Source organism: Protopterus annectens, chromosome 3.part0, assembly GCF_019279795.1.
Source record: "Protopterus annectens isolate FY-2018-M chromosome 3.part0, PAN1.0, whole genome shotgun sequence".
Lineage (NCBI taxonomy): Eukaryota > Metazoa > Chordata > Ceratodontiformes > Protopteridae > Protopterus > Protopterus annectens.
In genome coordinates this window covers 930,647,527-930,662,304 of record NC_056731.1, presented here as the reverse complement: position 1 = coordinate 930,662,304, position 14,778 = coordinate 930,647,527, and the positions used below count along the sequence as shown (strand labels likewise).

The 14,778-nt window shown below is 40.1% G+C and overlaps 1 protein-coding gene across 1 annotated transcript in view; it reads right to left on the bottom strand.

Moving 5' to 3' along the window:
• Positions 1 to 14,778, bottom strand: part of LOC122796634 (adenylyl cyclase-associated protein 2-like) — a 428,517-nt gene that overhangs the window by 145,562 nt on the left and 268,177 nt on the right. The window contains exon 3 of the mRNA XM_044065260.1: positions 9,566 to 9,666. Within this exon, the coding sequence (XP_043921195.1) occupies positions 9,566 to 9,666 (101 nt within the window). The remainder of the gene's footprint in view (positions 1 to 9,565; positions 9,667 to 14,778) is intronic.

The window sequence follows — 14,778 nt, the reverse complement described above, 5'->3', positions numbered from 1 at the left end:
TGGAACTGACAGCTGAGTTCTCTGATAGCTAAGGTTGCAGAGGTGTATACTTTTTTACCTCATCTATCCAGAGCTCTGGAATCCTTGTCAGAAGGAGTAGGATTCCTTGCAGAACTAGCCTTAGCTCCTTTGGGTCCCTGTGTAATGACCTCCGGGTCTGCAGCAGGATTTCTGTACAGGTATTTGTGAGAATCTGGTACTTTGTAATACCCGTCAGGTTTACTGGGAGCAGGTGGAAGGGCATCAGAGGCTAAGCTGGATTCATGGAAAACATCATCCACCACTTCTAAGATAGGGGGGATGGCCAGGGGTCTGTGCTGGGACAGGTCTAGAAACTCTCTTAGTCTTTTCTTAGACTGAGGGAAGTCCTGGGATTCCCAGTGGAAATGTTCCCTGAGGGTGTGAAGGGTTTCCCCAAAGGAAAGGTCTTCTCGTGGGGAGGCAGAAGGAATGGATTCCTCTGCATCTGAATCCTCATAAGCAGTCAGAGGTTGTTGTTCCTCTTCAAAATCTGAATAATCAGATTCCTCAGAATCCTGCTCTGTCATTAGTTAAGGAGAAGGGTGTCTTTTCCTTTTAGAAGTTGTGGCCTGACTGCCCTTGATAAGGGAGATAAGATCCTTAGCCATCTTAAACATTTTGGCTTGGGGTAGTGGAGCAGGAGTAAGATGGTGTCTAGAGGTAGATTTTCTAGGAATGGCCTGGCTTCTAGGCCTAAGAGTATCCATCGGTCTGAGAGAAACGGTAGTCTGATGAGAAGACGTCAGATTTTGTCTAGATTCGGTAGTGCGAAACACCTCCTCGGAACCAGGTGCCTGCATCGTGGCTCCGGACTCACCAAGGCAGAGACAACCAAAGGCTCGGAAGACATAGAAGATTTCTGTGGCATACCGGACTCCAAAAGGGTCTCAGTAGAGGCCTGCGTAAATATCATATTGGGCATCAGGAGCTGCAAAAGCGCCTCACTGAATTCTGGAGAACTGATGACCTGCTTAGCAGTAGCATTGTCAGAAGGCTTAGACTTGTGTGGTTTGTCTCTATTTTTATCTCTACGTTTTTTCAGAATGTCTACAGACTGTTGGCTGATGGATGCCATTTTGAAATGCAAAGATGGAAGACAAAAATACCTGTCTACAATAAGAGCTCTATGACGAATGGTTCTCATATTAAAGAGAGCACAGAACCGGTAACAGGGGATGTCGTGGTCTGGGCCTAAACAAATGTTGCAGTATGAATGGAAGCCTTGGTGTGGGATCTGCTTTCAACAGGGGAGACAATTGTTAACTTTTTCAGACATCAGTTAGTGCAAGTAAAAAGGATCCCCAACTGGGTACTTAGCTTTAGACATTTTCAGCTGTAATCCGAGCTCTGGTAGCGACCAGTCGGCACACTTGCGAACTGCTTCTACTATGGACTCCAGTGCAAGAAAGACTGATGTAATGGCATCGGCTGCCTTGCTTTATAGCACTGGTGTCCTGACGTCAGTCACAAGCGGCAGCAGCCAACGCAGAAAAACATTGACTCTGGTATTCGGGCGGGCTGAGGGCTACCACAGCAGGGATAACCCACAGGTGATGACTGCAACAGTGAAACATGAAGAACATCCACACTTTTGTGGTCCATTAGCCAGCTGAAGGAGCTCCCAGAATTGCCGCAAAACCATACTGGAAAGGACTGTACACCTGTAGGTTCACAAATTCTGCTGCCAAGCTTATGACCTTCAAGAAATTTTACTGCCAAACCCTCAAGCTTATATTTTCGATTTCTTATATGTATGCAAATAAGAATTACTTCTGGAAAGAAGCTAATGACTGACATTTGACTGCACAATGAAGCTGCATCTGTTACTTTGTCTCTGTTACTGATATTATATTTTACTATTAGGTTCTGTAATCTGGTGTTAGCTCCCCCAAGTGGTGCATTCAAGGCCAAGATTTTCAAAAATCATTGGATAAAACATCACTCAACATTTACTTATTTAGTTATATTTAACTTATTTATCAGGCAATGGTCATCTCTTAAGTAACCTAAAGGAAACAGAATAATACAATTCCTGAAGCTCTTCTGAATGGTTCAAATTTTGCAACTCTATGATTTTTCTAATAATAAATCACTCGTTTGCAAGTTATTTCAGATGTCTTGTTCAAAGACTACAACATGAAGTACATAATTCAATAATAGGTTAAATCAGAGGGGTATAATGCAGCACAATGTTCTTTCTGGAGTGACTAGACATGCAGTTCAGAATTTTTCAGATACACACTTATTGTCTACCACGATTTGTAGACATTTAATGGTGACATTGTTTACTACTATAAAATGATTTTATGAGATTTGTAATTACAATTTATGCTCCTTTTGCCAAGTTCTTGATGTTAAGTGGACTAATGTTAAAGGTGAGATCATTAGTACTGTACCAGGTGTACATTTTCTGTAAACTATTTTGGGGAACTCTTTGACATCTTTTATTAAAAGAATTATTTTACCCAGCTTGCAATCATCGGTATATACATATAGGTATCCACAGCCAGTTTCCTAGTATAGTATCTGAGAAGAATAGTATAAAAAGAGGTTCCAGTACAAAGACCTGTGAAATACTACTGATAATCCCCACTGGCAGACAGAGAGGTAGTCCGTCCATCCTACCATTTCTTACTACTTAACCACTTTTTACCTAATAAATGATGTACCAACTGACATTTAATACTTTTATTCCTTTATGTAAAACAGTTTCAAATGCCCTAATAAGGGCAAGAAAAGATGCATGCACTTTAAATCCCTCATCAAGCACTGCTGTTGCTCGTCAAAACAATGTCACAAGATTCAGAAGGCAAGATCTTCCCTTAAGTCCACACTGCTCCATATCTACCAGAAGTAGGTCCTCTGTGTCATTTTTTGATATACTCCATCATGACTCTCTATGACACTCAGTACTGCTTAGACTGAGTCTAAAATTATTTGGGCCTTATATGTCCCCTCACTCTGTGAATTGGCACCACTATATAACACTGCTATAGGTCATGGATGCATCCAAACGATATAACTTTATTTAAGAAGATTGACAAAAGTTTACTTAGAATTTTGCTGATTTTGTATATGAAGCCACCAGATATGTTGTCTGGTACCATAGAATGTAAGTTTCTAATTTTACTTGTGATAGCAGTTATCATATTTGTAGTTATATAACACATCTCCTCTTAAAGAATATATTATTATTGCTATCAGTCTTTGAGCTCAATCTAAGCTGATAGTTTTGGAAGATTTCTTAAGAAAAGCAAGCACGTTCTTTATTAGAGTAATCTGTGATGCCCTAAATACTATGTCTGTCAATACAGGAAATAAATAAGCACAGGTCTCTACATATACATAGTACCAACGACAAAACAACAGAAGGAGAAACCCATTCTAGCAATATCAAAGTGACAGCCCCATTTCTAACTAACCCCACAGTAGTGGCTATTCACTAGAGAGCCAGGGTTTAGCATGCTGGGAAATGAAAGATTCAAATAAGACAGTCATAACCTAGGGGAAGACTAATCTAAACTGACACAAGTAAAACAGCTGATGGCAAATTATCCTATGCTTCTCTGCATACCCTTGAGAGACAGAGATTGAGAGCGACTGCATACACACATGTGTAAATCTGCATACACTAAGGAGCAAGTATACAAGGCCAAAAGCTGTTTGCATGACTATTTTCAGCTTTGTACATTCAAAAAGAATAATAAAACAAAATCAAATGATAACAGGACATATACAGACAGTAGATAACCACAAGAACACTCAACATTTACTTATTTAGTTATATTTAACTTATTTATTTAAGTGGGTAAGTGGAGTGGCAAAAAGCATTATGCGGCCAATGGCACAGTAATGAAGCTGTGTTACCCTTATGTAAATGCAATCACATTTGTTCATGAATTCATGGTTGTTGCATGTCTTATATCATATAATATGTATAATTTATAGAATGTAAATTATACATATTGCAAGGATTGTAGCATGTGATATGTATAATTTATAGAATGTAAAAAGTAAATTACCAAGAATGTGTGTACTAGAATGGTTAGAAACTAAAACTAAACTACCCTCTCCAATGTGCATGCACTTGGTGCCTACATGCATTCCCCAGAGCTAAAAGATGCTGAGGACATGAAAAGCACTGCCCATTTTTAAATCCAAACAGAAAGGATTGCTTTGCATTCTTAAGCTGAGGAAAAAGCGACTTGTCAGTGAAGTTACTTTCTTACCTCTAGTCTCTGTTGAATGGACAGCATTCTAGAAACAGTTCAAATCCCACTTCTGACAACTATTTGTAGTTGGGGCTTGACGTAATGGTTAAGGTGTTGACCTCACAGACACAAGGTACATGATATCATTCTCACCTTTGAAGGGCAATTGGCTAGGCATAAAACGGTCTCCAAGGACAGCTATCATAGTACTTAACCCTTGTGTAGCAACATAATGTACTGCTATAGCATTTGTTATGGGTGTTGGAGGTTGGCATAATGGTTAAGATTTTTATCTCTCAGACATCAGGTTCAGGGTTTTGATTCTCACCTTAGAAAATAAATTGCCTAGGCTTAAAATGCCTGAAAGGGGAGTTAGCCTAGTACTAACTATGAACTAAATTCCATTTGTCTCTGGACTTAAGCAACTACTGCTTAGACTTCTAAAGCACACAGAGACAAATATTTAGCTACTTGTACTGACGGGTCCAGACAGGCTACTAGACAAAATTCTACTGTCTCTCTTTTACATTTTCTTTTTTAAGTTCACAGCCCCATGGATATTTATTTTTTTACAAAATGCATTGCTTAATTTTATATATCGCAAGTAAAGAATTTCACTCTGTTTATTATTCATTTTTAAGTGCTCATTGCTGTTAATATATTTACTATTATCTAAAAGACATGTGCATGGAGATAGTGTGCTAACAAACTGTTGGCTTTCTTCTTTGAAAGAGTTACTAGGCAAGTTATTGCTACTATACAAACATTTATTAGCGGGCTTATTTTAATGGTAAACAGTAATTCTGCTTTTGGTATGCTAGTGGGACCTTGTCAGTGGCAGCATTACCATAAAGTCTGGGAAGATAGTGTTGGTACTGGAGATATATCATTAACCTCTTCTGGAAAATAGTGTGTGTATGCGTGTGTGCACACACAAGACAATCTTGCTCAAGTTAAATTTACTTCTGCTATGACTGCACTGGAAGACACTAGGCTCAGCTTGAGGTAGCTGCAATCCTAGGGATCCAGACATTATAATACTAATCTGCAGGTGTAGCATGTAAAGAATATTTTCTCAGATCTTTGAGTCAATACCTCTGGGGTCACTCTATGACACCCAAACTCTCCAAAATAAAATTTCCATAGTAAACATGGAAGGATGAACTGTACCATGACACTTCAAGGAGTTTCTCTAAAGACACATGCATTTAGGCTTCTGACATCTAGAATATAACTGATATCCTTTGACTTCTATAACAAAAAAGAATATGGGATAGTATCCCAAACTTTTCTGATATTCAGTGGTCTCTTTCTCAAAGAAATCTAACAATTTCTTTTTTTCCAATAGTTTTTAATGGAGTGGATCATCTGACAATAGTGACACAGGAGTTTTGGAGGGAAGAAACTGAGTGGCCTCTGGATACTGCTGGACTCACCCACCTGACCTTGGAGATGCTTCTCCAGCCATGAACATGAACAAAGAATCTACCCTGAACAGCATCCAGAGTGAAAGAACTGAGCAAGAAATCAGGACTGCTGCAAACTGCTCTGGGGCTGACTACAGCCACTTAATAATCAACTGCAACACCAACTTCTGGGCCTGGGATCTTGCTAGAAACCTGGGGGGTGAGCTACCTGTTACCATACCTTGCTGCAGCTTCTTCCACCATACTATACTCCACAAGAACCATAAGGCCGCTCAGACTGGAAGTAGTAGTTGCCTGGGTCCATATCTGGTAACTCTTCTGTCACATGTTGCAGTTCATAAGCCAATATGTGGGTAAGACAATTTAACACCCCAAAAGACAAAATGTCAGATGCAAAATGTGGCTCTGAGTACTGGAAACCCATGGGAGGACAGCGTCAGACAGCTGAATAATGCTTTGGAGTCTCAACTTAAATATCACATTCCCATTGAGAACATGCGATCCAGTCCACCTGCTGTGGAACAGAGGCCACTGCATCAGGGTTTTCCCAAGCTAGAGAAATGACATTTATTATAATGTCAAGTACGGCAGGGACCGTCCAGAAGGTACTGACATTAGAGATACACTCCATAGATACTAAGCACTAAAGGGCCTACTACCAGGAGCCTTGGCATGTGCAGTTCTGATGCTGCAAAGGCTGATGTCAAGCCTACTAATCTGGGTATGCCAGCACTGAGTGGATAGGCAATGGAGAAGAATAAACTGGCACAGCAGGACCAACATCAGAAAGTAATGTGTCATTAAAAAATAAAGCATGGGAGCCACTCATGGTGTAGAGGGATAAAGCCCTGTTTACAGCCCAGATTACCTAGGTTAGATTAGCAGCCTGGTTGACTGGCAGAGAGGCAGGGAGGGATGGGTATTACCATCCCTGGTGAGGGGGTACTTCTGTGGGCATCTCCTGAGACATTCCTTGGTGGAGGCTGAGGATAGTTTAATTGAAAGGCATAATCCAATGACAGAATACGGTGGTAGACATAGATGAGCTACTGAGGAAGCAGTCAATACTCTGCAGAACCGAACTGTGGAGTTCCTATAAATAATCAAAGATGCATTCTTTCAAATGCGTCTTGATCGAACTTGAAAGCACAAAAAGCAAAATAGCGAAATGATATATAAGCAAATTCTTTCCCTGGGAAAGAAATCGCTTGGCCGCTTCTGTTACTTTGCCATTTTCGTGACTGCAGTATGATCTCGGAGTTGGTATATTTAAGTAGGGGATGTGGGGGCAAAGCCCCCCACTTTATGTAATGTTTTACAATTTTTTTTTCTTTTTTTTTGGTGGAACAGTGATTTTTTTTTCCCTTGGGAAAAAAATCGCTGTTCTAAGCTTTTAAGATTGTAAGCTTTCACTTGCATGGGTTCGATAAATTATCGTTTGCTTTTTTAAGTGTTCGATGACTTAACATAAACCCGAGCTGTGCATCTGCCCCTGGACATTACCAGAAGGACCATGGGAAGGAAGAAGTAACAAGAATCGGTCATTAAAAAAGAACCCCCCCCAGGAGGATGTGGATGGCTGAGACCCCCAGGACACCCTTAAGATCTTTATCTGCCCCAGCCCTATCAGAGACAGTCTAAGTGAGGGGGTAAGAGGTGGCTTGCAGACCCAGCAATGGAAGTGGAACACTGGCTAGCAGGGTCACAAGATAATGCAAAAGGAAAAAATTACCCCCCTCCCCCCAAAAAAAGCCTGGTGGAGAATAGATGCCAGAGTGGTCAGCATTATTCTAAACAATGCCAGATTCATGGCAAGGACTGGTAATGACTTATATGGATCTGAAAAAAAAATGGCACCAGAAGGGAAGGAAAAGCTAGATCCACGGAATGCCACATGTGAAAGGGTGTGTGTACAGGTTTCACATCAGAAGGCATCCAAATAAAGCATTTCAGCTAGTTTACTCTGGTCTATAGTTGGGTTTGCTGGAGACTACCTCACTGACCTAGGAGTCATACATCTCTTCTGTGGCACATGAAACAGCCCAATCCAGCAGAGTAATATCGGCTAAGACCCAGCTTCATGAATGGAAAGAACCTCCCATCTTCTTTTTCTTTCGGCTGTTCCCATTAGGGGTCGCCACAGCAGATTATCTGTTTCCATTTCTTCCTGTCCTCTGCATCTTGATCCGTCACACCAACCACCTGCATGTCCTCTCTCACCACATCCATAAACCTTATCTTAGGCCTTCCTCTTTTCCTCTTACCTGGCAGCTTCATCCTTGGCATCCTTTTCCCAAAATACCCAGCATCCCTCCTCAGCACATGTCCAAACCAACGCAATCTCGCCTCTCTGGCTTTGTCTCCAAACTGACCAACCTGGGCTTACCCTCTAATATACTTATTCCTAATCCTGTCTACCCTCATCACACCCATAGTAAAACTAAATATTTTTGAAAATCTTGTGACAGAAAAATGAAAGAATACAATACAAAAAAAAATCTCAACCCTGCTAAGATAATTTCACTCACAAAACACAATAAACAGCAAAGTTATCAACATAAATCTAGAGTTGCTTCTTCCAACTGATGTAGACCACAGTAAAAAAATAAGAAGTGATGTGCAGTGCATGATGGGAAGAGAGATGGTACTTGGCAGGCTCAGAAAGTTTTATCTGCCAAAAAGTCATAATACCTGTGTTGTAAACCCTAAAAATTACTGAAAATATACCTCCTTTTATCAGATACATGGATACACTAAAACTAAACAAAGTTACAGTTAGATTGAAACTAACCAGAAAAAACACTTTAAGAGAAATCACAGGAATGAAAATGTATTACATAATAAATACTGAGAAGAATGTACACAAATGTTCAGCAGATCAGTGTACATGGGGTAGGTGCTGAACTTTTGTGGCGATTTTGACCATTTTGTGGTGTTTTCCTGGGCCATAGGAGAATGCCTATGCAATGTTCCAAAAGCAGGTAGACTGGCAACAACCAACCTCCATTTTTTTTATGTAAATGTAACAAATGTCAGTTTGAATTTTCACTGAGGAATGAGTTCCAAGCACAAGAGGCAACTCTGAAAAAAGTATGTTTAGCTAATGCAAATCCAACAAGGGTCTGCATGAATATGGCCTGATCAGCAACACATTTGTAAGCAGATTGCAGTACTCTAGATGAAAAAGTTTTAGATATAATGGGATTTAAAAGTACTGTAGCTTTAGCAGTTATTAAAATTAAAATGCCTTCTGTGGAGACAAGCAGTGGTGTCCATTTAGAGGGGAAAGAGAAACCAAATGGCAGATGTTATTAATGATGGTCTGTAGTACTGTCCTTAGATAAGGGCAACAAGGGGATGAACAAATCCAAGTTTTGAAATTAACATGTTGAGACTTACTACCCTTTTTATTTTAATGGTTTACTGTTAGAAATAACGTGTGCAATGTTAGTAATAAACTCAGCAAGGATTTAAGTTATATGACAGATGTTAGTTACAAGCTCGACAAATATTTATAATTACATATAAAGAAAGAACACCACAAACTTGTTCCCTTCTATTTCTGTGTCATCAAGGTTGCAGTATTTGGGACTTGTCCAAGTTCTGCTTGACTACAACACTTATGATACAGCAGTTTTACTGTTGACATAAGCTGCAAGTATAGCAAACTGTTCTATGAAAAGGAACAGCTGCAAGTATTATGTTTAAGACATATGCTTTACAAGAAACTAAACAAAGTTTTTTTTCTTCATGGGTACATCACAGCTGTTCAAAGTAAAATACATAGCATGTGTTAACCTCACTAGAGCAACTTAAATGGACCAGGAATAGAAATATGTGCAACACACCAAAGTCTAGACTTAGCTCAATATATTTAAAGAGAATAGAAGGGAAATGTTAACTTACATGTTTCTCCACATCCCCACCAATGATCTTGCTGTTCTTCAGATACACTGCAACAGTGTCAATTAGAAACGTATCAAATGCTTCTACATACGGCAAAGGACCTTTAAGGTAAACAAAATATTAATGTAGATTAATGACGGTAGATTCTCTATGTCTAGCAATAAGCAAATGAGACTGACATGTAGAAACAGCAAGTCCCTGATATTTTGGAGGTCAAAGTTTTAAAAACTGATGTAGTAGTATTCCAACCTCATGACTCCTGAAGTTCATTTTCAATATACAGAAAAAGTAAAAGCACTTTGATGCAAACCATTGAAACTACACAAAGCTTGATTTAATGACAATAATAAAATCAAACATTTATTTCTGTTAAAGAATATCTCAGAGACAGGTGGCTTAAGATCCATGTAAGTAAAGAGTAACTGCTGTTACAGAACAGCTACTATGCCCTGGTAGCAGCTGCCTTAAGCTTTGCAAAAAGAGACCACTGTTTAACATTCTTTTTTTTTCAAAAGGTCAGACGGCAAAATATTAAATGTCACACAAAAATCATCTTAGTATTAAGGAAGCAGCTACTTGTTCTTTCATACTGTGTATATCAAAATGAAAGAATGCATCTCCAACATCCTATACTGAGCAGCGATATAAAAAATATCTAGTAATATACCAAATCATAACTACAACTTTTTCTCTCATCTACAATAGTGCTACAAATTCTGATGAACTGTATAAATCTCTAAATCTCGCAAATGATGGGCAAGTGTATCCACAGACATAAGGTACCAATGTGTGGAAGCATCTTGAGTAGTTTGCCTTGTAGTCCTTGGCAGTGTACCAGAGCTAGCTGTAGGTTACTCCCCATGTCCCAAGAAGCTCACAGTGCATACTTGGACCGACTGGAGACAGTTGCCATCCAACCTAACATCATACTAATGAGAGACTTTACAACTCTATAGACTCAGAATCCTACACAGCCTGAAATCTACAGGCACAGGGACTCCTGGACTTCATAAATACAAATACCCTTGACCAAATAGTGAAACACCCACTAACAGCTCCAACATACTGAACCTCATATTCACAAATATGAGAGAACGCCACACACCCCACCTCATCCTCCTTGGTAAGGGCTAAACATAAAGCTGTCTCCATCAAAATCAAAATAAACTCTGTAACCCCAATAAAACCAGTAACAGTTAGGAACTATTCCAAGGCAAACTACCTTTCATTAAATGATAGCTTGTCAAAATTCAATGCCCCACCAAACCCCAAGAACACAGCAACCTACTCTGAATTGCTCATAGAAACTCTGAGCAACCATTTCCGTGGTTGCACAGAGGCTGCTGTACCTACCAGAACTAAGCCCAGCATGAGCCCCAGAAACAAACCTCCATGACAGCATCCTAAATTAAACAGTATACACAATAAGAGGAAACATATGGCAAAAATCAGTAAAGGCTAATTCCCACACAGAAAAAACTCTCTTATCAAACTAACTAGGCAACTAAGAAGACTAACTACATTAAACAAAGCCAACTTTAAGGTTAAGACAGCCTTCCAGGTGAAAGACAGACATAAGGCCTTCCTCAGCTATGTCAGAAACCTCAAGGGCAACATATAGCAACATGCTGAACTGGTAGTTAACTGTGCCACATTCACAGAGCCTGGTGAAATAGCAAATCTATCAGCAAACAAATTCAGTTCCAACTTTACCTACCCCTAACCATCCCACAAGAAATACTCTCAAACATAGCCCCTCCATTTATAACTAGGGAGTATGTACTGGCTGCACTCACTAAAGCCAAGAACGCAACCGCAATGGGCCCTGACAACATCCCAGGATTCCTCCTGAACAGTCTAAAATATGACTTATCAGAACCCCTGGAGTCACTATGTAACTAAAGTCTTAAAAAAGGCTTTGTGCCTCAAGAGTGAAGGACTACAATGGTCATTCCCCTTCATAAGGGAGGGCCTTCAACAGATCTTGAAAACTACAGAGCCATTAGTCTGACTAGTCTTATTTGCAGAGCCATGGAAAGAATGATCATGTAAATTATCAATAACAACACAGTAGACCTCTAGACACTGGATCCATCCCAGTTTGACTTTCCAAAGGAAGGTTATACTTACTGATCCTGGTGGATTCCTTTGAAAAGTTCACTAAAGCAATGGATGAGAGGAAAGCTGTGCATACTGCCTATCACGATCTAGCTAAAACATTTGATACAATACCCAACTCCGGCATTGTCAACAAACATACTTAACTAGGTATAAACCCCTTTATAACACGTTGGCTAGCTGGCTCACGGACAGTACTCTAGAGGCTAAGATCGGTGAGGCCACTTCAACAAAGAGGTTGATCACCAGTGGAATCCTTCAAGAGTCTGTGTTGGGCATGCTCTTCTTTGGTATCTACTTTTCAGAGGTCAAAGCTAATGTCAAAGGCCTCTGGCTTACCACGTTTGCAGATGACTGCAAACTGGCAGCAGTCAGGAAATCCTCTCAAGATGATAACACCTTTCAAGAAGGTCTAACACAAACAAACTCTTGGTGCCAAAGTCATGGCTTAAAACACAATGCCAAGAAATGCATTATAGTACCTTTTGGGAAGTCAGCCACCCTGGGTAACTTCTACGTCAGCAATAAAACACTCCTAAAAGTTGATTCACTTGTCAGGGATTTGGAAACTCGTTAGTAACCTAGCCTTTGAACAACATGTCTAAAGTAGTAAGAAAATTATGCTGCTCCACTTACACACATGGCATTTAAGTCCAGAAAGGTCATCTTACAACAGTATTCAGACCTCATCAGATCCATCATAGAGCATAATACCTGCTTTGATATGTACCTGACCAGAAACATGCAGCAAATGGAATGCCCACAGAGGTTCCTTACAAAAAAGAATATAGGGAGTAAACAAAATGCCCTATGCTGACTACTTCAAAAGCCCTTCTGTATCATACAGACTACTGAGTGGTGATTTTTGCTTGGCATACAAGGCATCCTGAATCCTGTTTTAATGAACCTTTTGCACATCTGCAAAACAAACCACATCATAATTACTAGATCAAAAGACCTACATTTTGCTTGCAACATAAAGAGAACATGTTGTACACAGAGATATGTTTCTCACAGAATTCTCATTCTCTGAAACAGGCTTCCCATCCATAAGAAGCAGAGTTACTCCCTAACCCTATTCAAGCGCAGCTTGGACCACTGGATGGATAATCAGAAATTCACCCTAGTCTGGCACCTACATCCCTAGTGGACAGAGGCAGGCAGCAAATTACTCCATATAAATCAAATTTGTGGGTCACAATTAGGTTACACGGCTAGGTTTACAAGGGCCTGAGTGGTTATTAGAGTAGTATACTCCTATAAACCAGATACCTCCTGTGATCCTAAATGCAGTACAGGAGCACACCTGGGGTCCTATTCTTGAGATGTGTAGAAGAACTGTGCAGCCTTATAATGCTATACAGCACACTGTAGTAAAGCAGTTTAGGCTTTACAGTACACGCCTTACTATTACCTTATGTTGGAAGGAAGGCATATTCTATAGCCCTACACTGCCTTATTACAATGTACTATAGGTAGCAGTCCCGATTGCCCTTGATCATAAAGAATTTGTAATCAATTTTCATGACAGCAGACAATATTTAATTATCATAGTATGATAATGGGGTGTATCTGGTATTGCATGAATTTCTACTGGTGGGCTCTTGTCAGCACTGTTGGATGGGGACAGTAGAAGCTTGGTTGTGAAAGCAGCTTAGCCTGCTGCACAGAGGACATTGCTGCTAGTACAGTTTTTCCTATCACACAATGCAAGACTTTTAGTGCATTTCTTTGTGCCGGTCCCAAGCCCGGATAAATGGGGAGGGTTGCGTCAGGAAGGGCATCTGGCATAAATTTTTGCCAAATCATACATGCAGACAACAGTACAGATATACATACCGGATCGGTTGAGGCCCGGGTTAACAACGACCACCACCAGTACTGTTGGCCAACAGGGTGCTAGCAGAAATTGGGCTACTGTTGGCGAAAGGAGGAGAAGAGGGGGAAGGCATGCCCGAAGGCAGGTAAAGGCTATGTACGTGGTGAAAGAGGACATGCAGGTGGTTGATGTGACAGAGCAAAATGCAGAGGACAGGAAGAAATGGAAACAGTTGATCCGCTGTGGCCACCCCTAACGGGAGCAGCCGAAAGAAGAAGAAGACAATGGAAGAATTCTCTTTTTTTCTGTTGCACTAGTGTTTGACTCAGCTATATCTGCTGGGCATCACAGTAGCAGGTGAGTGGTACCAGTGAAGCACTAGTACACAGCAGACATCCCAGAGGTTACCCTGTTGGAACAACCTTGCACACGTCTGCTATTTCTTTTATGAACAGTGTACAATCAGGGAGCTGCAGGTCATTTTCATATGCACTCCATGCATGAAGTGCAATTCCACACAATGGGGTAAGATACAATAAAATGCGTTACCTCACTGTGCATTTTCTTTTATGAATCACAATGGGCTTTGGTACATCATTCGATGATTTACAAAATCTCTTCAGTGGCACATTGTTCATGAATAGTACCCACTAACTTACATGTGTTGCACTTAAAAATATTTTCAAATGTCTGCACCCATTCCTCAGTCCTCTTTAACTTGCACCACAATTTATCTACCAAATAGCAGCTGTGATAACTAAATAAAATGTTATCATAAACGTACGATGACTGCACAATTTACTAATATTCTAGTCACCCTCTACAAATTATGTTTTCAAAGCACTGTTCTGTTCAAACAGCTAAATCAGTAGTGAAATGAGTAGTCCATATGCTAGTTTAAACACCACCTGCAGGACAGACCTTCCCAATTGAGCACCCTGAAGACAGCAGCACCACAAGAGTCAGTTTTTGGGCCTCCATTAATCTAAATCTTTTTTCTACATGATATCACTTTGCCACACCATAAAATAGCTAAGTATGCTAATATTCTGCTAGTTGCAGCTCACAATAATCACAAATCAGCTGCCCAGTCTTGATTTACAGACCTCTAAATCTGGTTTCACAATAATAAACTCAAACTCAAAGCTAATGTCATCATCTTCTTTACCTCAAAGAAATTAACCTAACCTCCTTTAGTTTTAACAGAATTAAAAGGAAATGCTAACTCAAATGTTACAAAACAAAAATAACTCTTGATCCATCATTATTCATATAC